This window comes from Neocloeon triangulifer, unplaced genomic scaffold, assembly GCF_031216515.1.
Source record: "Neocloeon triangulifer isolate White Clay Creek 2 clone unplaced genomic scaffold, ASM3121651v1 ptg000001l, whole genome shotgun sequence".
NCBI lineage: Eukaryota > Metazoa > Arthropoda > Insecta > Ephemeroptera > Baetidae > Neocloeon > Neocloeon triangulifer.
Window position 1 is genome coordinate 11,302,335 of NW_026775544.1, and position 21,046 is coordinate 11,323,380.

The following is a 21,046-nucleotide window of genomic DNA, read 5'->3' on the forward strand; positions in this document are numbered from 1 at the left end:
GCATCTGACACAAAAGATTAAAGCGAAAATTACGCAACTCTCGCATTCGCGTCTTAATATTAAATAAAAGTATTGCTTGTTTTAGAAGATAAAAAAATAAACTGGGAATAAGACCATAGAAAAGTTGACACCATATAATTTTAATTTTGTTTTTATTCCCTTGCAGGATCTCAAATACATTACAGTTAATTTTTTGGACATTTTAATTCGTTTTCCGAGCATTGGTTTTCTTGCTCAGTTTCTGATTCCACGTTAAAATTCTTTTGAAAATAATTAAAATTAACTAACATACACATTATCCAATTATTCTTCTCCAGCCACTATATGCCAGAAACAGCTAAACTTTTAAGGGCCTGCCTATCTAATTTTCCACCCTTGTTTACTGGCAGGCTTTTAACAAATTGCACCCCGGCGTGCAGTTGCTTGTGCTCGGGACACCTGTCGGCCACGAATTTGCATAGATCCTTTGCACTGCACCCTCGTCCAGGTTTGAGAACTACCAAAGCTCGGGTAGCGCTATGTGTATCAGGGTGGGATATTCCCACAACACCTGCCTCTTGTACATCAGGGTGCTGTTGCAGAACAGATTCGACTTCAGTAGGCATAACCTTTTGATTAAATTTTAATACAAATTATATTAATATCAATAATAAAAGAATAGGACTTACAACATCATACTTATATCGGTATGTAAATTTAACTCTGTCCTTTATGTAGAGGTTTCGTTTCTCGTCCATAAAGCACAAATCTCCGGTTTCAAACCAACCATCTTTGTCAATTGACGAGGTTTCAATCTCCAATAAAAAGATTGTTGTTAGAACAATTTGAAGCATGCAAGGCTAATTCTACAATACCTGATTGCCAGGTTTCAAATATCGGCCTGTGATGTGAGGTGCTCGGACGTACAACTCGCCCACCTCGTTTGGCCCCAGCTCTTTTCCGGTTAACAAATCCAAAACCTAAGAGATGAATTTTTAAGGACTTGTTTACTTAAGGTTTAATTATTACTTTTCCTTCATATTTTGGCAAAAATCGTCCTGAGGAAGTAAACTCTTGTCCTTTTTTAAATAAACAATAAATCTGTGTTGTTAATTTAATTTATATATACCGCCGTTAATGCAGCGCTCCAGTCTTTTTGGTTTTTCACTAATTTTGGTGCAAGTCGCAATTTGAATTTCTGTCATTCCGTAAATCTGATAATTATAGATATTTCAATGCTTCAGAATAATTGGAAAATAAATTTTGTATAACCTGCTGGAGATGTGTATTTGGTAATTTATCAGTCAGACTGTCCGCTGTTGCTACATCAAGCACCCAGCCTCCAATCGTGATCAAATTTAAGAAATCTCTCGACTCCAGGGTTGCGAGCTCATCGTCACATCGAGCAAACCAATTGGCCACAAATGGATACAACAATAGGCTTTTCGGCTGGGATATATTTAATTATTTTAAATATTTATTACGATGTAACAATATTAAAATGAACTAAAAATTACCTTGTAAGTTAAAATGTGTTGGAAGTATTGGGATCGATCAAATTTGTTTATGTGGTAAATTGTTCTTCCAGTCCACAGATAAAGCATCGTCATACTAAATGCTCCCATTCCAAAATTGAGCAAGAACTCCATCAAAGTATTTTCAGTTCTCATAAACCTGGTATCAAAATTTAACACAAACATTTGATGTACTTAATTAGAAGAAAAATAAAAATTTACTGAAGATAGGTTATGCATCCAATACAGGAATAGTGCGAGTGCAACACACCCTTTGGAGAGCCTGTTGACCCACTGGTATTTAAGACCGCCACCGTATCTTCTTTTACATTTACATTTTTAGGTGGCTCAAAAGCTTTAAAAAAATTATAAATTTCATTTGTTCCATAATATATGAAAATAATACCTGAGCCGTCATCACTTAGTAAATTTGATAAGTGGGTAGTGCCTGGAATTGGTTTGTCTCCCAAGCTTACTAGACACACTTTAAAGTTCACCAACTCCAAAGCAAAGCGTATTACTTTGATAGTATCCGAATCAACCAGAACAAATTTTGCCGAGCTTTCTTTTATTTGCTTGGCACAGACATCTAAATTTTTACCAACGCAAATAATAATTAATTTAAGTGAAATAATTCTTAGTTACAAAATTATTTTAATTTTATTTTTAAATGCAAACAGTTTTGTAAAAATTGTTTCTATTCATTAACAAATCAATAATGCTAAAATTATTTATATTTTCTTACCAGGAGCCTCTTCTTGAAAACAGCCTCGAACAACGCCGCCCAACAACCAAACACCAATGTTTACCAAATATAATTCAGCCATTTCATACGTCAAAAAGTATAGGGTGTCGCCTTGCTTAAAACCCCTTCTAGCAAGGCCGCTTGCAATTTTAATTGCGTCATTTTTGACCTGACCAAATTTCACACTTTTTCCAGATGGAATATCAACCTTAATACAAGCGAAATTGAAGAAAATTGGAATAAGTAAAATCATATGATTACTATCCATGGGCGCTCTTTGTAGTCCCTAATCTTTTCTTCGTGATCTTTGAAAATAAATTCCATGAAAGGAATTTCTGGGATATTGTCAAGGTTAATGTCTGCAAAATAGAAATACTTTGTAAGTAGAAATTATTTATGATCTTACAAAAAACCTCTCTGCATTATAATGCTGTTGAGAAAGGATCGTCTTCGTTCACACTCAAAACAGAACTGGTTTTATTTCGCATCTTCGGAAGTTGATATACATCTCACGACTTCTCATAAATCACAAATATAACTAAAAGCGAGTCCATGGTATTTTGTTTCTTTGAATTTTGCCTAAAATGAAATATAACCTCATAGATCAAATTCAAATAGAATGAAAAAGATAAAGAATAGAAAATTGCGTAGACGAAGTCGTAAACAAATATGATTGTTAATGTGGTGCCCTTAAAAAAAGCGTTAAACAGCGTTAAAGAATTTATGCTATGCATAAATAGTCAGTTACCAAACACTTTTCTGAGAAAAAGGTTTTAATTCATTTTCAAGTCTGGACTTTCATTCTATTTCAGCCGCACAGCATGCAGAAGGGTATTTTCATAATGAATAATGGAATTTTTGAATACTATTTTTTCTTTTTGCAGAACATAGCCTAGAAATATCTTTCGCAGATTTTATTTTTGAAGATCATGAAAATAGGATTAAATATTACAAGGATCGCCCATGGATCGTGAATATTTGACTTAAAATAATTTTTTTGGAGTTCACTTATTAAATAATTTTATTTAGGTTGATATTCCATCTGGAAAAAGGGTGACATTCGGCCAAGTAAAAAATGACGCAATTAAAATTGCCAGCAGTCTTGCTAGAAAAGGCTTCAAGCAAGGCGACACCCTTTACTTTGTGACATACGAAATGGCAGAATTATTTTTGATGAAAATTGGTGTTTGGTTGTTGGGCGGTGCGGTGCGAGGTTGCTACCAAGGAGAAGTTCCTGGTAAGTGCCCCGTACTTTATATTTTAGTAGCAAACATTAATTTCAAATTTATATTCCAATTTTCTGCATTTTCTTTTTATGAAGAAATTAAGGTATAAATATTTTATAATCTCGAGAAGAAAGAGAAAATTTGAATATTGTAATTCAAGTTGGTGAAAAATTAATTTCCGCAACAAGTCACATGAGTTATCATTAATCTGCATTTTAATTTTTCTTGATTTATTCAAATTGATTATTATGATTCATGTTAAATAGATGTCTACGCAAAACAAATAAAGGAAAGCTCGGCCAAGTTTGTAATTATTGATTTGGATACTATTGACATGATTAGATCTGCTTTGGAGTTGGTGAATTTTGAAGTGTGTCTTGTAAGCTTAGGGGACGAACCCATTCCAGACACTACTCATATTTCCGAATTACTCGCAGATGATGGCTCAGGTATAACATATAAAAACAAAAGTTACATGCAATTAAATTTATATAAAATTTTCAAGCTTTCAACCCACCTAAAAATATTAACATAAGAGAAGATATGGTGGAGATTTTTAACACAAGTGGGTCAACAGGCTACCCTAAAGGTGTAGTTCACACACACTTCTCTTGTGTTGCATTCATAGCAAATATGAGGTACAGATTTTATTTTAGAAAGTAACTGAAAAAGCATTTTGTTTATTGTTTACTTTTCACTTGTGTTGGAATCGCAGGTTTCTAAGGACCGAGAAGTCAGTTTTGGAGATCATGATTAATTACGGCGTAGGGGCTTTTGGGCTGGCCATGTACTTCCTAACGACTGGAAAAACGATTTACCATATCAACAAATTTGACCGAGCTCAATGCTTCCGTCACATTCTAACATACAAGGTTATTAAATAAATATCTTTGATAAATATTTGGCTATTTAAATTTAAATCAATTTCCCAATATTCAGCCAAGTAGCATTTTCATGTATCCCTTTCTGGCAAATTGGTTTGCTAGGAGTGACGACGAACTCGCGCAAATAAGGTCCAAAGATTTCTTACATTTGATCAATATTGCCGGCTGGGTGCTCGATCCAACAACAGCGGACCTGCTCAGAGATAAACTTCCAAACACACATCTTCAGCAGGTCTGTATCTATCAATTAATTTATTTCAATACTTTATATTTGCTTCCCTTCAACTCCGAAAGATTTATGGAATGACAGAATTTTTTTTCGCAACTTGTACGAAGATCAGTGAGAAGCCGCAAAAGTTGGAGCGCTGCGTCAATGAAGGTAACGTGAAAATGAACGATTGATTTACAAAGCATGAACGAAATATTTAATAAAAAATTTAAAAGGTCAAGATTTTACTTCTTCTGGTCATTTACTGCCAAAATATGAAGGAAAAGTAATCAAAAACGGATATGAATTAATTATTTAAATTTTCCTTTTATACTAAAATAACATAACATTGATGAAGGTTGTCGACTTATCCACCGGCAAAGATCTGGGGCCACACAAAGTGGGCGAGTTGTACGTCAGAGGACCTGGCATCACAAGAGGATACTTAAAACCTGGAAATCAGGTAGGTAGCCTTAGTGTGCAGTAATTTGTTTTTAACAGCCTTTTGCAAAAAGATTGATTCAACTGTAATTGACAAAGACGGTTGGTTACAAACTGGAGATTTATGCTTCATAGACGAAAAAGGGAACTTTTACATTAAGGACAGAGTTAAATTTACCTACAAGTACATGGCAATTTTTGTAAGTCCCTTAAAATTATCAATTTATTTTCATGGTAAAATTGAAATAAAATACTCCAAGGTCATGCCAATCGAAATTGAAAATGTTCTGCAAGAGCACCCTGATGTACAAGAGGCAGGTGTTGTGGGAATGCCCAACCCTGCAACCAATAACGATTCGAGGGCTCTGGTTGTGCTAAAACCAGGACGAAAATGCAGTGCAAAGGAGCTGTGCAAATTCGTGGCCGACAGACTTCCTACGCACAAGCAACTGCACGGCGGAGTGCAATTTGTCAAGAGACTTCCTGTGAATAAGGGTGGAAAATTGGACAGGAAGGCCCTCAAAGATTTAGCAATTTCAGTTGTATAACTATAGCATTCAATAAAAAAAATAAACTAGAATACTTTGTCTCATATAACAATGATGAAAATTAAAACTGTCGTCGTAAAACGATAAAATTATTGTGATGAACTTTTCACAAGTAATTTTCATACATATTATGAAAGAAGTTAACTCTTCATCTTCAACTATTACTGTATGAATTTTTTTTTGTGTTTCAACAATAGAAAAAAAAAATAAAATTGTTGGAAAATTTTGAATTCAATTTTCATATTTTGTGTCTGAAAATTGTTTTGTGTAAAAATGAAACTAAAAATATTTTCAAACGAAAAATTGTCAATCTATCATAAAAAAATATTTTTTCAAATTGATTTTTGTAATAATTCTTGTCAAAATGCATGATTTCGCAGCTCATGAATTATGGCAGCAGCCCGCAGCCGAAACATGTAGAGCAGGATATTGTTTTTTCTTAAACAAAAAAACAACTCACAAAACCATTGAGGAAAAGCCAATTTTAAATTAAAATCACCATGAATCAGCCCTCGATCGTGCTATTCTACAGCAAAAAATATATGAAGTTCAAATTAAAATTCTCCTGTTAAATCCATGATTCATAATATGAGATGAAATTTAGTTTTAATTGTTGTTAGCTGATCAGAATTGGAGTACGAGTTTGATGGTACCGTTGCATGGGCCCACATTGCGGGATTCAAACTTTGGCCTCAAATAACAATGCACACTTTGATTGCTTCAATTTTTAAATTGCACATTGTTCTATTCAGACACATCAGTTCATTTTATTTTTGTCCTAACAAATAAAAAAAAATCAATTACGAAAAAATTGATTGGTAGAAAATTAGGCACACAGCGCTTTGTGAAAAACTCACTGAAAACTGCCGAGTATTTACCAAGAAGCAATAAATATTTCGACTACTCGCCGCACTGCAGCCTAAACTACAGGATCAAAGTATCAATTTTGTTTCACAATATGCTTTTTACAATTTTGGAAAAATTATTTGGGGCACACGATTTCAACAGTGACAGGAGGGACGTTTGTGTTGCAATCCAAATTTATTCCCCATAAATTTTTCAACGCCTTATTTACACGCCATTCATGACTGTGTGCTATTATTTGAAGTTAAACGCTGCGGTCATGTATGCTTAACAAATAACAACCATGTTTATCGCTCTTGACTTTTAGTGCTCAAATGAAAGGGGGAGCATAGTAGAATAGTTTTACTACTTCAATATTCTCGCTTGGACTGTGAGTTGCGAAGGTCAATTTCATTTGTAAAAAAATGCAGAAAGGTTAGTTTTAGGAGTGCGATTAATGCATGGAAAAATAATTTTCTTTTCTTAAGACACTAGAGTTGAAGATATTCCGGAGATTCCATTCATGGATTTTATTTTTAAAGATTTTGATGAGAAAATTGAAAGTTTTCAAGACCGCCCGTGGATTGTATGATATAAATTAGTAAATAATTCAACTTTGCTGCCACTTTCGTACAGGTGGATGTTCCATCCGGAAAAACGGTGACCTTTGGTCAGGTCAAGAATGACGCGATTAAAGTTGCCAGCAGTCTTGCTAGAAGAGGCTTCAAGCAAGGCGACACGCTTTACTTTGTGACATATGAAATGGCAGAACTGTTTTTGGTAAAAATCGGTGTTTGGTTGTTGGGCGGCGTGGTGCGAGGGTGCTATCAAAGAGAAATCGCTGGTAAGTGTCACCAATTTATTTTTTATTTTTATATCTTAGCGAATGAAATCAATACAGAAAAAATAATAGTTATTTATAAAATTTGTAACCATTTTATTGTAAAATAAAAGAGTGTTAAGTTTAAATTAAGTTATTGTAACTTCAATTTTCAATGAAATAAGTATTTATATAAAATAGCGGTATTAATTTACTTAATTTCCCTAGTTCTTGCTTTAAATAGAATAAAATTTGAATTTTAGCTAATATTTTAAGTGATAAAAAATTATTTAAAATCAAATAGATGTCTATGCGGATCAGATAAAAGGAAGCTTGGCAAAGTTCGTACTGGTGGATTCAGATACCATTAGAGTAATTCACGCTGCTTTGGAGTCAGTTGACTTTGATGTATGTCTGATAAGCTTGGGAAAAGAACCTATTCCAGGCACTTCCCACCTTTCAAAATTGCTTGCCGATGATGACTCAGGTATTTTATTATAATTTAATGAGAAGTCTTGATGAAGTTGTTTAAAATTTAACATTCTACAAGCATTTCAAAAACCTGAAAACATCAACATTAAAGAGGATATGGTTGCGGTCATAAACACAAGTGGATCAACAGGATACCCTAAAGGTGTGGTGCACACACACTACTCATGTGTTGGTTTCATTACAAATCTCGGGTACGTTTTATTTTATTTATTTTTTTTAATTAATTAAATAATAGTTTAATTTAACCATAAAATTCAGTCGAGGAGCCTATCATGGAAGCGAAGGAAATGGGCTTTGTATACTCTTTTGACAAATAGAGTTAAATTTAACTCATCTTTAGGAAAAAAAAACAATGAGGTCAAAGCCGGTTTTTTCACTTCTTTAAAATAGTTGTTGTAATTTTGTTTTCATAGGTACATGAGGACAGAGAGCACACTTCTTGAGTTCTTAAGTAATTATGGAATAGGGGCTTTTGGTATGGTGATGCACGCTCTAAAAACTGGAAAAACCATTTACCATATTAATAAATTTGATCGGTCCCAATACTGCCAACAAATATTAAAATACAAGGTCATATATTGAAACAATTTTTTTTTTACCAGTATTTACGACTGTAATATATTTAAAACATTATATACAATATTTAGCCGGAAAGCCTACTGATATATCCCTTTGTGGCCAATTGGTTTGCTCAGTGTGAAAGAGAACTAAAAAATTTGAGGTCAAAAAATTTCATAAACATGGTTATGATTGGTGGCTGGGTACTCGATTGTGCAACAGCAGACAAGATCAGTGATGAATTGCCAAATGCCCATCTCCAGCAGGTTTCCCTAAAGTTTTTCATTAATTCCGGTGAAGGAAATAATTGAAATATTTTTCAGAATTATGGTATGACAGAAATTCTTTTTGCAACTTGCACCAAGATTACCGAGAAACCGGAAAAGTTTGAGCGCTGCATAGTTGAAGGTAAAAAGTTAATTGAACTACAGCGTTTTTTTTTTTTCAAATAAATTTAATTAAAAGGTCAGAGAGTTACATCATCCGGACATTTCATGCCAAAATATGAAGGAAAAGTAATTACGAAAATATCAACGGGGGAGTCTTATCTCTAGTTTAATGAAAATATTTTCCAAATTAATGTATAGGTTTTGGACCTGTCAACAGGAAAAGAGTTGGGCCCTCTTGAAGTAGGTGAGTTGTACATCCGATCACCTTGCATCACAACAGGATACTTGAAACCTGGCAATCAGGTAGCAGTTTGGAGGAAAAATTTAATTTCTTCTTTAAAACTACAAATTTTAATAAAAGGTTGATTCACCAATAGACAAAGACGGCTGGTTTCAAACAGGAGATTTAGGATTTATGGATGCAAAAGGGAACGTTTACATCAAGGACAGAGTTAAATTTTCCTATAAATACTTTTCAGCGTTTGTAAGTGCTAAAAATTTTTTTTAGTTAAGCTACTTACTAAAATATTTTTAATCTGCATAATGGAGATATTGCCAACTGAAATTGAAGCTGCACTGCAAGAGCACCCTGATGTACAAGAAGCGGGCGTTGTGGGAATTCCTAACTTAGATACCATTAACATTTCAAGGGCTCTGGTTGTGCTAAAACCCGGACGAAAATGCAGCGCAAAGGAGCTGTGCAAATTCGTGGCCGACAGACTTCCTACGCACAAGCAACTTCACGGGGGAGTTCACTTTGTCGAGAAGCTTCCCATGAATAGGGGAGGAAAATTGGACAGGAAGACCCTTAAAGATTTAGCCCTTTCAGTCGTTTGAAAGGTTCAATTAAAACACACATGCTATATGTTAGCCGTTATTAGCAACGAATAAAATAACGCCTCAAAAATATTTTGAATGTTTGTGCAACTCAACCATATTTTGCATGAAATGAAAGAATTAAACTTTTATTATTACTTGTAATAAAATGTTTAATTGGTGTGGTTCCATAATAAAATAATAATTTTACATCTTAATTTCTAACGTCTTTATTATTACTTATTTTAATTTTCAAACTCAAGCACACTTTGTTTGCTGCAATTTTTAAATTGCACATTGTTATGTTCAGTTATGTTCAGAAACATTAGTTCATTTTATTTTTCTCCTACCAAATAAAAAAAATCAGTGATGAAAAATTTGATTGGGAGAAAATTAGGCACACAGCGCTTTGTGAAAAACTCACTGAAAACTCATTGCCGAGTATTTACCAAGAAGCAATAAATATTTCGACTACTCGCCGCACTGCAGCCTAAACTACAGGATCAAAGTATCAATTTTGTTTCACAATATGCTTTTTACAATTTCGGAAAAATTTGCGGTCATGTATGCTTAACAAATAACAAACATGTTTATCGCTCTTAAATTTTAGTGCTCAAATGAAAGGGGGAGCATAGTAGAATAGTTTTACTTCTTCAATATTCTCGCTTGGACTGTGAGTTGCGACGGTCAATTTCATTTGTAAAAAAATGCAGAAAGGTTAGTTTTAGGAATGCGATTAATGCATGGAAAAATAATTTTCTTTTCTTAAGACACTAGAGTTGAAGATATTCCGGAGATTCCATTCATAGATTTTATTTTTAAAGATTTTGATGAGAAAATTGAAAGTTTTCAAGACCGCCCTTGGATTGTATATAAATGATTAAAAATAGAAAATTGGTAATCTAATTGTTAGCTTCTACTTTAACACAGGTGGATATTCCATCTGGAAGAACGGTAACCTTTGGTCAGGTAAAAAATGACGCGATTAAAATTGCCAGCAGTCTTGCTAGAAGGGGCTTCAAGCAAGGCGACACGCTTTACTTTGTGACATACGAAATGGCAGAACTGTTTTTGGTAAAAATTGGTGTTTGGTTGTTGGGCGGCGTGGTACGAGGGTGCTATCAAAGAGAAATCGCTGGTAAGTGTCACTAATTAATTTTTTATTTTTACATCTTAGCGGATGAAATCAACACAGAAAAAATAAATGGTTTTTTATAAAATTTGTAACCATTTTATTGTAAAGTAAAAAATCGTTAAGTTTAAATTAAGTTATTTTAACTCCACTTTCAATGAAATAAATATTTATATAAAATAGCATTATTAATTTACTTAATTTCCCTAGTTCTTGCTTTAAATAGAATAAAATTTGAATTTTAGCTAATATTTTAAGTGATAAAAAATTATTTAAAATCAAATAGATGTCTATGCGGATCAGATAAAAGGAAGCTTGGCAAAGTTCGTACTGGTGGATTCAGATACCATTAGAGTAATTCACGCTGCTTTGGAGTCAGTTGACTTTGATGTATGTCTGATAAGCTTGGGAAAAGAACCTATTCCAGGCACTTCCCACCTTTCAAAATTGCTTGCCGATGATGGCTCAGGTATTTTATTATAATTTAATGAGAAGTCTTGATGAAGTTGTTTAAAATTTAACATTCTACAAGCATTTCAAAAACCTGAAAACATCAACATTAAAGAGGATATGGTTGCGGTCATAAACACAAGTGGATCAACAGGATACCCTAAAGGTGTGGTGCATACACACTACTCATGTGTTGGTTTCATTACAAATCTCGGGTACGTTTTATTTTATTTTTTTTTTTTAATTAATTAAATAATAGTTTAATTTAACCATAATATTCAGTCCAGGAGCCTATCATGGAAGCGAAGGAAATGGGCTTTGTATACTCTTTTGACAAATAGTTAAATTTAACTCATCTTTAGGAAAAAAAAACAATGAGGTCAAAGCCGGTTTTTTCACTTCTTTAAAATAGTTGTTGTAATTTTGTTTTCATAGGTACATGAGGACAGAGAGCACACTTCTTGAGTTCTTAAGTAATTATGGAATAGGGGCTTTTGGTATGGTGATGCACGCTCTAAAAACTGGAAAAACGATTTACCATATTAATAAATTTGATCGGTCCCAATACTTCCAACAAATATTAAAATACAAGGTCATATATTGAAACAATTTTTTTTTACCAGTATTTACGACTGTAATATATTTAAAACATTATATGCAATATTTAGCCGGAAAGCCTACTGATATATCCCTTTGTGGCCAATTGGTTTGCTCAGTGTGAAAGAGAACTCAAAAATTTGAGGTCAAAAAATTTCATAAACATGGTTATGATTGGTGGCTGGGTACTCGATTGTGCAACAGCAGACAAGATCAGTGATGAATTGCCAAATACCCATCTCCAGCAGGTTTCCCTAAAGTTTTTCATTAATTCCGGTGAAGGAAATAATTGAAATATTTTTCAGAATTATGGTATGACAGAAATTCTTTTTGCAACTTGCACCAAGATTACCGAGAAACCGGAAAAGTTTGAGCGCTGCGTAGTTGAAGGTAAAAAGTAAATTGAACTACAGCGTATTTTTAAATTAATTTAATTAAAAGGTCAGAGAGTTACATCATCCGGACATTTCATGCCAAATTATGAAGGAAAAGTATAATGATGAACATTTAAATGGGGGAGGCTTATTTCTCGTTTAATGAAAATATTTTCCAAATTAATGTATAGGTTTTGGACCTGTCAACAGGAAAAGAGTTGGGCCCTCTTGAAGTAGGTGAGTTGTACGTCCGATCACCTTGCATCACAACAGGATACTTGAAACCTGGCAATCAGGTAGCAGTTTGGAGGAAAAATTTAATTTCTTCTTTAAAACTAAAAATTTTAATAAAAGGTTGATTCACCAATAGACAAAGACGGCTGGTTTCAAACAGGAGATTTAGGATTTATGGATGCAAAAGGGAACATTTACATCAAGGACAGAGTTAAATTTTCCTATAAATACTTTTCAGCGTTTGTAAGTGCTAAAATTTTTTTTTTGTTAAGCTTCTTACTAAAATATTTTTAATCTGCATAATGGAGATATTGCCAACTGAAATTGAAGCTGCACTGCAAGAGCACCCTGATGTACAAGAAGCGGGCGTTGTGGGAATTCCTAACTTAGATACCATTAACATTTCAAGGGCTCTGGTTGTGCTAAAACCCGGACGAAAATGCAGCGCAAAGGAGCTGTGCAAATTCGTGGCCGACAGACTTCCTACGCACAAGCACCTACACGGCGGAGTTCACTTTGTCGAGAAGCTTCCCATGAATAGGGGAGGAAAATTGGACAGGAAGACCCTTAAAGATTTAGCCCTTTCAGTCGTTTGAAAGGTTCAATTAAAACACACATGCTATGTTAGCCGTTATTAGCAACGAATAAAATAACGCCTCAAAAATATTTTGAATTTTTGTGCTACTCAAACAGATTTTGCATGAAATGAAAGTATTAAACTTTTATTATTACTTGTAATAAAATATTTAATTGGTGTGGTTCCATAATAAAATAATAAATTTACATCTTAATTTCTAACGTCTTTATTATTACTTATTTTAATTTTCAAACTCAAGCACACTTTGTTTGCTGCAATTTTTAAATTGCACATTGTTATGTTCAGTTATGTTCAGATTAGTTCATTTTATTTTTCTCCTACCAAATAAAAAAATTCAGTGATGAAAAATTTGATTGGGAGAAAATTAGGCACACAGCGCTTTGTGAAAAACTCACTGAAAACTCATTGCCGAGTATTTACCAAGAAGCAATAAATATTTCGACTACTCGCCGCACTGCAGCCTAAACTACAGGATCAAAGTATCAATTTTGTTTCACAATATGCTTTTTACAATTTTGGAAAAAATTGCGGTCATGTATGCTTAACAAACATGTTTATCGCTCTTAAATTTTAGTGCTCAATGATAGGGGGAGCATAGTAGAATAGTTTTACTACTTCAATATTCTCGCTTGGACTGTGAGTGGCGACGGTCAATTTCATTTGTAAAAAAATGCAGAAAGGTTAGTTTTAGGAGTGCGATTAATGCATGGAAAAATAATTTTCTTTTCTTAAGACACTAGAGTTGAAGATATTCTGGAGATTCCATTCATGGATTTTATTTTTAAAGATTTTGATGAGAAAATTGAAAGTTTTCAAGACCGCCCTTGGATTGTATATAAATGATTTAAAATAGAAAATTATTAATCTAATCGTTAGCTTCTACTTTAACACAGGTGGATATTCCATCTGGAAGAACGGTGACCTTTGGTCAGGTAAAAAATGACGCGATTAAAATTGCCAGCTGTCTTGCTAGAAGAGGCTTCAAGCAAGGCGACACGCTTTACTTTGTGACATACGAGATGGCAGAACTATTTTTGGTAAAAATTGGTGTTTGGTTGTTGGGCGGCGTGGTACGAGGGTGCTATCAAGGAGAAATCGCTGGTAAGTGTCACTAGTTAATTTTTTTATATTTACATCTTAACGGAGGAAATCATCACAGAAAAAATAAATGGTTTTTAGAAAATTTGTAACCATTTTATTGCAAAAGAAAGTGTTCATGTCTTAAATTAAGTAATTTCAATAAAATAAGTATTAATATAAAATAGTGATTAACTTATATCAATTTCACTAGTTCTTGCGCATAGAAGAGAATTGTTTATATTTTAGCAACTATTACAAGTGATAAAAAAATCCTTAAAATCAAATAGATGTCTATGCGGATCAGATAAAAGGAAGCTTGGCAAAGTTCGTACTGGTGGATTCAGATACCATTAGAGTAATTCACGCTGCTTTGGAGTCAGTTGACTTTGATGTATGTCTGATAAGCTTGGGAAAAGAACCTATTCCAGGCACTTCCCACCTTTCAAAATTGCTTGCCGATGATGGCTCAGGTATTTTATTATAATTTAATGAGAAGTCTTGATGAAGTATTTTAAAATTTAACATTCTACAAGCATTTCAAAAACCTGAAAACATCAACATTAAAGAGGATATGGTTGCGGTCATAAACACAAGTGGATCAACAGGTTTCCCTAAAGGTGTGGTGCACACACACTACTCATGTGTTGGTTTCATTACAAATCTTGGGTACTTTTTTATTTAAATTAATTAAATAATAGTTAGTTTTTATCTGTTTTTATTTAAAATAATTAAATAATAGTTAATTTTAACCTTAATATTTTATGATTGAAGAAATTTTAGTCGAGGAGCCGATCATGGAAGCGAAGAAAATGGGCTTAGTATACTTGTTTAACAAATAGTTTAATTTAATTCAACAAATCGCTTAAAAAATTTCAATGAACTCATCTCTTCACTTCTAAAAATTTTTTGTCATAATTTTGTAATCATAGGTACATGAGGACAGAGAGCACCCTTCTTGAGTTCTTAATTAATTACGGAATAGGGGCTTTTGGTCTGGTGATGCACGCTCTAAAAACTGGAAAAACGATTTACCATATTAATAAATTTGATCGGTCTCAATACTTCCAGCAAATTTTTACATACAAGGTCATATCTTTAAAACAATTTTTACCAGCAATAATACTATAATATTTAAAACATTATCTCAATATTTAGCCGAAAAGCCTACTGATATATCCCTTTGTGGCCAATTGGTTTGTTCAGTGTGATAGAGAGCTCGAAATTTTGAGCTCAAAAAATTTCATAAACATGATTATCATTGGTGGCTGGGTACTCGATTGTGCAACAGCAGACAAGCTCAGTGAAAAATTGCCAAATGCCCATCTCCAGCAGGTTTCCCTTAAGTTTTTCATAAATTCCGGTTAAGGAAATAATTGAAATATTTTTCAGAATTATGGTATGACAGAAATTCTTTTTGCAACTTGCACCAAGATTACCGAGAAACCGGAAAAGTTTGAGCGCTGCGTAGTTGAAGGTAAAAAGTAAATTGAACTACAGCGTATTTTTAAATTAATTTAATTAAAAGGTCAGAGAGTTACATCATCCGGACATTTCATGCCAAATTATGAAGGAAAAGTATAATGATGAACATTTAAATGGGGGAGGCTTATTTCTCGTTTAATGAAAATATTTTCCAAATTAATGTATAGGTTTTGGACCTGTCAACAGGAAAAGAGTTGGGCCCTCTTGAAGTAGGTGAGTTGTACGTCCGATCACCTTGCATCACACCAGGATACTTAAAACCTGGCAATCAGGTAGCAGTTTGGAGGGATAATTTAGTTTCTTCTTTAAAAAACTACCAATTTTAATAAAAGGTTGATTCACCAATTGACAAAGACGGTTGGTTTCAAACAGGAGATTTAGGATTTATGGATGCAAAAGGGAACGTTTACATCAAGGACAGAGTTAAATTTTCCTACAAATACTTGTCAGCGTTTGTAAGTCCAGAAGGAAATTTTTTGGTTAAGTTATTTAATAAAATATTTTTAATCTGGAGATATTGCCAACTGAAATTGAAGCTGTACTGCAAGAGCACCCTGATGTACTAGAGGCGGGCGTTGTGGGAATTCCTGACTTAGATACCGTTTTCGTTTCGAGGGCTCTGGTTGTGTTGAAACCAGGACGAAAATGTAATCCAAAGGAGCTACGCAAATTTGTGGCTGACAGACTCCCTAAGCAAAAGCAACTGCATGGCGGAGTTTACTTCCTCGAGAAGCTTCCCATGAATAGGGGAGGAAAATTGGACAGGAAGACCCTTAAAGATTTAGCCCTTTCAGTCGTTTGAAAGGTTCAATTAAAATGCAACATGCTACGCTAGCAACGAATAAAATAACGCCTCAAAAATATTTTGAATTTTTGTGCAACTCAAACATATTTTGCATGAAATGAAAGAATAACTTTTATTATTACTTGGTATTAAAATATTTTAATCGGTTTGGTTACATAATAAAATAATAAAAATAATAATAAAAAATTGGGTGGTGCCTTCCGCACCACTAATAAAACAAGACTTTGTCTTGGCCTGACCCTAAAATAAAAAAAAATTAATTTCTAACGTCTTTATTATTAGCATTAACTTATTTTAATTTAAAAACTTGGCATAAAAATGAGCAATGTACACTTTTCAATTGGGATAGTTTTTTCAACTATTATTTTTGTCCTCAACCACATTATTTATGCGTGTTCCATTGTCACTTGACAATTCAGCTTTTATATAACTTCCGCATGTGTACTAGTTATGTGCTGGTAATGCGTACGCTTATCGCTTAACAAAAAAAATGCTTATCATTTTTTGTTATCAACATGCAATATACCTAATGATAGAGGAGAAGTCTTGCTGTGAGAGGAAACGGTATAGAATAGGCCTCATTTCTATCATTGCTTTGGACTGCAACGGTCAAAAAATGCAGACAGGTTTGTAGCTCTGGAATCAGTTTTTTATGCAAATATCAATTAACGTTTTTTTAAGACACTAAATTAGAAGATATTCCGGAAACTCCTTTCATGGACTTCATTTTTAAAGATTTTGATGAGAAAATTGAAAGTTTTCAAGACCGCCCATGGATTGTATGATGTAAAATAGTAAATAATTCAACTTTGCTGCCACTTTCGTACAGGTGGATGTTCCATCCGGAAAAACGGTGACCTTTGGTCAGGTCAAGAATGACGCGATTAAAATTGCCAGCAGTCTTGCTAGAAGAGGCTTCAAGCAAGGCGACACGCTTTACTTTGTGACATATGAAATGGCAGAACTGTTTTTGGTAAAAATTGGTGTTTGGTTGTTGGGCGGCGTGGTACGAGGGTGCTATCAAGGAGAAATCGCTGGTAAGAATCATTATTATTATATTTTTTTTCGCTTTTTTTAAAAATTCTTTTCTGTTGATTTCAATGTACAAAAAAAATGTAAATTTTAATAACATTTTACCCATTTTGTGAAACAAAATAAGGTTTTCGCGGATTCATTTACGTGGTTTTTACTTCACCTTATCACTAAAATGACTGTATTGAAAATTTCAATTGAACAGATCAATTTGCAATACTATTCGCTTAATAGTATTTTAATTTTTAATTGCTATTTTAAGTAAATAAAAACACGCTTAATATCAAACAGATGTCTATGCCAAGCAGATTAAAGAAAGCTCGGCAAAGTTTATACTGGTGGATTCAGACACCATTAATGTGATTCACACTGCTTTGGAGTTTCTGCATTCTGATGTATGTCTGATAAGCTTGGGTAAGGAACCCATTCCAGGCACTTCTCACATTTCAAAATTGCTTGCCGATGATGGCTCAGGTACACAAAATTTAATAAGCCAATAATGCTTGTTCCTAATATAATTATGTTAAAAGCTTTCAAAAAACCGAAAAACATCAATGTTAAAGAAGATATAGTGGCAATCTTGAACACAAGTGGATCGACAGGTTATCCTAAAGGTGTCGTGCACACACATTACTCGTGTGTTGGTTTCATTACCAATCTTGGGTACGTTTGTATGAATTAATAAATCATAATTATTTTGAATAAATGCGATAAAATTTGCAAACCATATAGGTTCATCAGGACCGAGAGCACTCTTCTTGAGTTCATGATTAATTACGGAGTTGGAGTTTTTGGTCTGGCGATGTACTTTCTTACAACAGGCAAAACGATATACCATATCAATAAATTTGATCGATCCCAATACTTCCAACAAATTTTTACCTACAAGGTCTAATATAGTTATTTTTTTTTTCTTTGGCAAATTAATATGCATTTAATTTTTTTTTTTATCAATTCCAGCCGAAAAGCATTCTGTTTTATCCCTTTGTGGCCAATTGGTTTGCTCGGTGTGAAAATGAGCTTGAGGTTTTAGGATCAAGAAATATTTTTAATTTGATAATGATTGGTGGTTGGGTGCTTGATTCAAAAACGGCAGACAAGCTCCATGATACATTGCCAAATACACATATCCAGCAGGTTTTTCTTTAGTTTTGATGATTTCTGTATAATGAAAAGAAACTTCCTCAGGTTTATGGCATGACAGAAATTCACTTTGCAACTTGCACAAAGAATGGCGAAAAACCAGAAAAGTTAGAGCGCTGCGTAAGCGAAGGTAAAAAGAGAGTTGAAATAAAACTGAAGCAGCGTGAGAAATAAATATATGTTAAAAGGGCAAGAATTTACTTCTTCGGGACGCTTCCTGCCAAGATACGAAGGAAAGGTTACAATTCAAATAATATTAAAAACAGAAGCCTTATTGTCTTTTGCCAGGCTCATTGTAAATATTTTTTAAATAAATAAATATGTAGATTATGGACCTGTCAACTGGAAAAGAGTTGGGCCCACTTGAAGTAGGCGAGTTGTACGTCCGATCACCTTGCATTATGAGAGGATATTTTAAACCCGGCAATCAGGTAGCAATTTGGGAGGATAATTTTGAGTTTCTTCATTAAAAAAAACTATTATTTAATTCAAGGTCGATTCACCAATTGACAAAGACGGTTGGTTGCCAACAGGAGATTTAGGTTTTATGGATTTAAAAGGGAACGTTTACATCAAGGACAGAGCTATATTTACCTACAAATACATGGCGGTGTTCGTAAGTTTGGCGAACTAAAATTAATTTTTTTTTAATAAAAATATCTTAAATCTGAAGGTTTTGCCAACTGAAATTGAAGCTGCACTGCAAGAGCACCCTGATGTGCAAGAGGCAGGTGTTGTGGGAATGCCTGACCCCGCAACCAATAGCGCCTCTAGGGCTCTGGTTGTGCTAAAACCAGGACGAAAATGCAGTGCAAAGGAGCTATGCAAATTCGTGGCCGACAGACTTCCTCCGCACAAGCAACTGCACGGCGGAGTGCAATTTGTCAAGAGGCTTCCTGTGAATAAGGGTGGAAAATTGGACAGGAAGGCCCTCAAAGATTTAGCAATTTCAGAAGGATAGTATTGATTTCATTGTGATTGCATGATTCAATTTTGAAATAACTTCTTCGGAGAAATTTATTGGTTAATTTCTAATATTATCAAATTTGCATAAAAATAAAGCCAGAAGCACAATTACCATGTGCCAAAAAACTCTTAATTTCTTTTTAATTTTTCTCATTTTTTATATAATGTAATTTATTTAGATAGTATGTGTGCAATATCTTCTAAATTTTCTTTCGCTATTTATCGTTTATATTTATAATATAATACTATTATAGCATTACAAATCTTAATAATGAATATTTATGTTCTCTATTTTATTTCCAAGTTTAAATTTTAAGAAAAAGCTGCCTATTATTGCTATGATACTTTTCAAGCAAAACACGTCGTATGTATAAAAAAAATGCAATTAAAAAATCATCATTATCAATAAGAAATAATAAAATAGAAATCAATTTCACCTACCTTGTGCTGGATTGCTGGTTGACACTTGACACAGCTGGTTGCTTCAAGATCAAGAGACAGTTCTTCGTTGAATTGAATGCAGAAAGAAAAGGTATGATCCGCCGGGATTTTAGTAACTGCTGATGAATTTCCTTCTGCAATCTTTGGCCTCCGTGATGCTTTTTTCACTTTCCGCACCATTCACGTATATTATATCACCGAAAATCGTCCATTTTCACTATATATGTAAGTAATCATGCATGTACGGTTTGGTTCTTTTTCAGTCATGCACATTTTGCAAAACACACTAAACCATGTCGATTTCAATAAAACCACTTCACCTGTGTCTTTAGAGTAATCACGAACCGCGAATTCTCGAGTCTCGTCAGCATTGCAAATTTCCTGCAAACTGGAAGCCGAGAAGTGAACTGGAAGCGAGCAGCATGGCCTCCGGCTTTCACAAGTCTCAAGAGGAGAAAAATCAGCAGCAATCAGCATACAAATCAAAACAAAACTCCTTCCGTCGTTTGGTGTGAGAGGTGGGGAGGGGTTGGTGGCGAGGGCGTGATCTCCCACCTCACACAAGTGCGCGTCACGAAAATAATAAATGTTATACAAATAATGCGCATTATGTATTAATGAGTAAATTGATAGAGGAAATATAATGAAATAGATATTTAATCAAGAATGCACCTACTTAAAATTTGTTTTGAAGAAAAATTATCTTTTTTAATTGAACATTATGTTTTACGAAGTACATAATATCCATAATATTATAACATATACATTTTTATTTTTGATGGCCTCTTTGTTTCCTCTGTCAACGCTGTGGATGATGCTAATCGCTATAAAAGCCTTTATTTTTATTTATGTTGCATTCAAGATTTATTTTATAAAAAATTGCCTATAAGTAGTGAAAATAGCGATTACTTTAAAAATACTGTTTAAATTTATCGAAATATTATTAATGTTATTCTCTGCTGTTAATTATTTAAAAAGTTTGTATCACTTCTTTTATAACACATTTCAACAGCTCAAACCATCAGAAAACCAAAAACCAGATGTATGTATACATTTTTTATAACAAATCATGGTGATTCGAATTTAAAATCGTCTTTTCCTCGATGGGTATGTGAGCTGTTTTTTTTTTTTTTTTTAGAAAAAAACAATATCCCGCTTTTATTTTTAAAAATAAAATCAGAAAATTGTAACTTTCAATGATGTTGAATTAAAATTTTGGAAAATTTGAAATATTAATTTACGAATCAAC

At 33.6% G+C, this 21,046-nt stretch overlaps 6 protein-coding genes across 11 annotated transcripts; 5 read left to right on the forward strand and 1 right to left on the reverse strand.

Moving 5' to 3' along the window:
• Window positions 1–206: 206 nt before the first annotated feature.
• LOC132195361 (luciferin 4-monooxygenase-like) lies at window positions 207–20,225 on the reverse strand. Of its 2 annotated transcripts, XM_059617316.1 has the most exons (6): window positions 1,252–1,620; window positions 1,109–1,193; window positions 1,009–1,058; window positions 855–959; window positions 669–794; window positions 207–608 (listed from the first exon to the last, which is right to left on the reverse strand). In XM_059617316.1, exons 2-6 carry the CDS (start codon window positions 1,182–1,184, stop codon window positions 321–323), a joined length of 645 nt encoding a protein of 214 aa, XP_059473299.1. In that variant the 5' UTR covers window positions 1,185–1,193; window positions 1,252–1,620; the 3' UTR covers window positions 207–320. The 2 variants fall into 2 exon arrangements, with proteins under 2 accessions (XP_059473299.1, XP_059473290.1); XM_059617307.1 differs by lacking the exons at window positions 1,009–1,058; window positions 1,109–1,193; window positions 1,252–1,620 and adding an exon at window positions 19,798–20,225.
• On the forward strand, window positions 2,271–5,570 carry LOC132195350 (uncharacterized). Its single transcript, XM_059617296.1, has 12 exons — window positions 2,271–3,069; window positions 3,123–3,208; window positions 3,268–3,475; window positions 3,731–3,913; window positions 3,970–4,102; window positions 4,180–4,336; window positions 4,404–4,580; window positions 4,643–4,727; window positions 4,793–4,842; window positions 4,915–5,019; window positions 5,072–5,197; window positions 5,258–5,570. The coding sequence occupies exons 1-12, from the start codon at window positions 3,060–3,062 to the stop codon at window positions 5,543–5,545; spliced, it is 1,608 nt and encodes a 535-aa protein (XP_059473279.1). The 5' UTR covers window positions 2,271–3,059; the 3' UTR covers window positions 5,546–5,570.
• On the forward strand, window positions 6,701–9,668 carry LOC132192975 (uncharacterized). Its single transcript, XM_059613240.1, has 12 exons — window positions 6,701–6,823; window positions 6,877–6,974; window positions 7,025–7,232; window positions 7,513–7,695; window positions 7,759–7,891; window positions 8,114–8,270; window positions 8,348–8,524; window positions 8,582–8,666; window positions 8,724–8,773; window positions 8,846–8,950; window positions 9,009–9,131; window positions 9,197–9,668. Exons 1-12 carry the CDS (start codon window positions 6,814–6,816, stop codon window positions 9,482–9,484), a joined length of 1,617 nt encoding a protein of 538 aa, XP_059469223.1. The 5' UTR covers window positions 6,701–6,813; the 3' UTR covers window positions 9,485–9,668.
• LOC132193072 (uncharacterized) lies at window positions 10,083–13,035 on the forward strand. 3 transcript variants are annotated; one of them, XM_059613455.1, is made up of 13 exons: window positions 10,083–10,180; window positions 10,234–10,331; window positions 10,394–10,417; window positions 10,465–10,601; window positions 10,882–11,064; window positions 11,128–11,260; window positions 11,481–11,637; window positions 11,714–11,890; window positions 11,948–12,032; window positions 12,084–12,133; window positions 12,208–12,312; window positions 12,371–12,493; window positions 12,559–13,035. In XM_059613455.1, exons 2-13 carry the CDS (start codon window positions 10,294–10,296, stop codon window positions 12,844–12,846), a joined length of 1,500 nt encoding a protein of 499 aa, XP_059469438.1. In that variant the 5' UTR covers window positions 10,083–10,180; window positions 10,234–10,293; the 3' UTR covers window positions 12,847–13,035. The 3 variants fall into 3 exon arrangements, with proteins under 3 accessions (XP_059469438.1, XP_059469428.1, XP_059469446.1); XM_059613445.1 differs by having other exon boundaries at window positions 10,394–10,601; XM_059613463.1 differs by lacking the exon at window positions 10,083–10,180 and having other exon boundaries at window positions 10,377–10,601.
• On the forward strand, window positions 13,419–16,258 carry LOC132194093 (luciferin 4-monooxygenase-like). 2 transcript variants are annotated; one of them, XM_059615172.1, is made up of 12 exons: window positions 13,419–13,528; window positions 13,582–13,679; window positions 13,742–13,949; window positions 14,216–14,398; window positions 14,462–14,594; window positions 14,858–15,014; window positions 15,084–15,260; window positions 15,318–15,402; window positions 15,454–15,503; window positions 15,578–15,682; window positions 15,743–15,865; window positions 15,925–16,258. In XM_059615172.1, the coding sequence occupies exons 1-12, from the start codon at window positions 13,519–13,521 to the stop codon at window positions 16,210–16,212; spliced, it is 1,617 nt and encodes a 538-aa protein (XP_059471155.1). In that variant the 5' UTR covers window positions 13,419–13,518; the 3' UTR covers window positions 16,213–16,258. The 2 variants fall into 2 exon arrangements, with proteins under 2 accessions (XP_059471155.1, XP_059471163.1); XM_059615180.1 differs by having other exon boundaries at window positions 13,492–13,528; window positions 13,725–13,949.
• LOC132195331 (luciferin 4-monooxygenase-like) lies at window positions 16,698–20,927 on the forward strand. Of its 2 annotated transcripts, XM_059617262.1 has the most exons (13): window positions 16,698–16,841; window positions 16,897–16,994; window positions 17,045–17,252; window positions 17,539–17,721; window positions 17,778–17,910; window positions 17,980–18,136; window positions 18,208–18,384; window positions 18,436–18,520; window positions 18,579–18,628; window positions 18,717–18,821; window positions 18,884–19,006; window positions 19,064–19,720; window positions 19,781–20,927. In XM_059617262.1, the coding sequence occupies exons 1-12, from the start codon at window positions 16,706–16,708 to the stop codon at window positions 19,349–19,351; spliced, it is 1,743 nt and encodes a 580-aa protein (XP_059473245.1). In that variant the 5' UTR covers window positions 16,698–16,705; the 3' UTR covers window positions 19,352–19,720; window positions 19,781–20,927. The 2 variants fall into 2 exon arrangements, with proteins under 2 accessions (XP_059473245.1, XP_059473255.1); XM_059617272.1 differs by lacking the exon at window positions 16,897–16,994 and having other exon boundaries at window positions 16,736–16,841.
• Window positions 20,928–21,046: the final 119 nt, after the last annotated feature.

Excerpts from the sequence above, each read along its gene's own strand:
- LOC132195350 (XM_059617296.1), top strand. Across the intron at positions 4,728-4,792 it reads GGAGCGCTGCGTCAATGAAG|GTCAAGATTTTACTTCTTCT; the intron begins GTAACGTGAAAA and ends AAAATTTAAAAG. Across the intron at positions 5,198-5,257 it reads ACAAGTACATGGCAATTTTT|GTCATGCCAATCGAAATTGA; the intron begins GTAAGTCCCTTA and ends AAATACTCCAAG.
- LOC132192975 (XM_059613240.1), top strand. Across the intron at positions 7,233-7,512 it reads CTATCAAAGAGAAATCGCTG|ATGTCTATGCGGATCAGATA; the intron begins GTAAGTGTCACC and ends AAAATCAAATAG. Across the intron at positions 8,271-8,347 it reads AACAAATATTAAAATACAAG|CCGGAAAGCCTACTGATATA; the intron begins GTCATATATTGA and ends TACAATATTTAG.
- LOC132195361 (XM_059617307.1), bottom strand. The coding sequence starts at position 19,977 with ATGGTGCGGAAAGTGAAAAAAGCATCACGGAGGCCAAAGATTGCAGAA. Across the intron at positions 795-854 it reads ATTTGAAACCTGGCAATCAG|ATTGAAACCTCGTCAATTGA; the intron begins GTATTGTAGAAT and ends TTTTTATTGGAG. Across the intron at positions 609-668 it reads ACCGATATAAGTATGATGTT|GTTATGCCTACTGAAGTCGA; the intron begins GTAAGTCCTATT and ends TTTAATCAAAAG.
- LOC132195331 (XM_059617262.1), top strand. The coding sequence starts at position 16,706 with ATGCTTATCATTTTTTGTTATCAACATGCAATATACCTAATGATAGAG. Across the intron at positions 18,385-18,435 it reads CAAATACACATATCCAGCAG|GTTTATGGCATGACAGAAAT; the intron begins GTTTTTCTTTAG and ends AAACTTCCTCAG. Across the intron at positions 18,629-18,716 it reads TGCCAAGATACGAAGGAAAG|ATTATGGACCTGTCAACTGG; the intron begins GTTACAATTCAA and ends ATAAATATGTAG.
- LOC132193072 (XM_059613445.1), top strand. Across the intron at positions 11,065-11,127 it reads GCTTGCCGATGATGGCTCAG|CATTTCAAAAACCTGAAAAC; the intron begins GTATTTTATTAT and ends ACATTCTACAAG. Across the intron at positions 12,134-12,207 it reads TGCCAAATTATGAAGGAAAA|GTTTTGGACCTGTCAACAGG; the intron begins GTATAATGATGA and ends ATTAATGTATAG.
- LOC132194093 (XM_059615172.1), top strand. Across the intron at positions 15,403-15,453 it reads TGAGCGCTGCGTAGTTGAAG|GTCAGAGAGTTACATCATCC; the intron begins GTAAAAAGTAAA and ends TTTAATTAAAAG. Across the intron at positions 15,504-15,577 it reads TGCCAAATTATGAAGGAAAA|GTTTTGGACCTGTCAACAGG; the intron begins GTATAATGATGA and ends ATTAATGTATAG.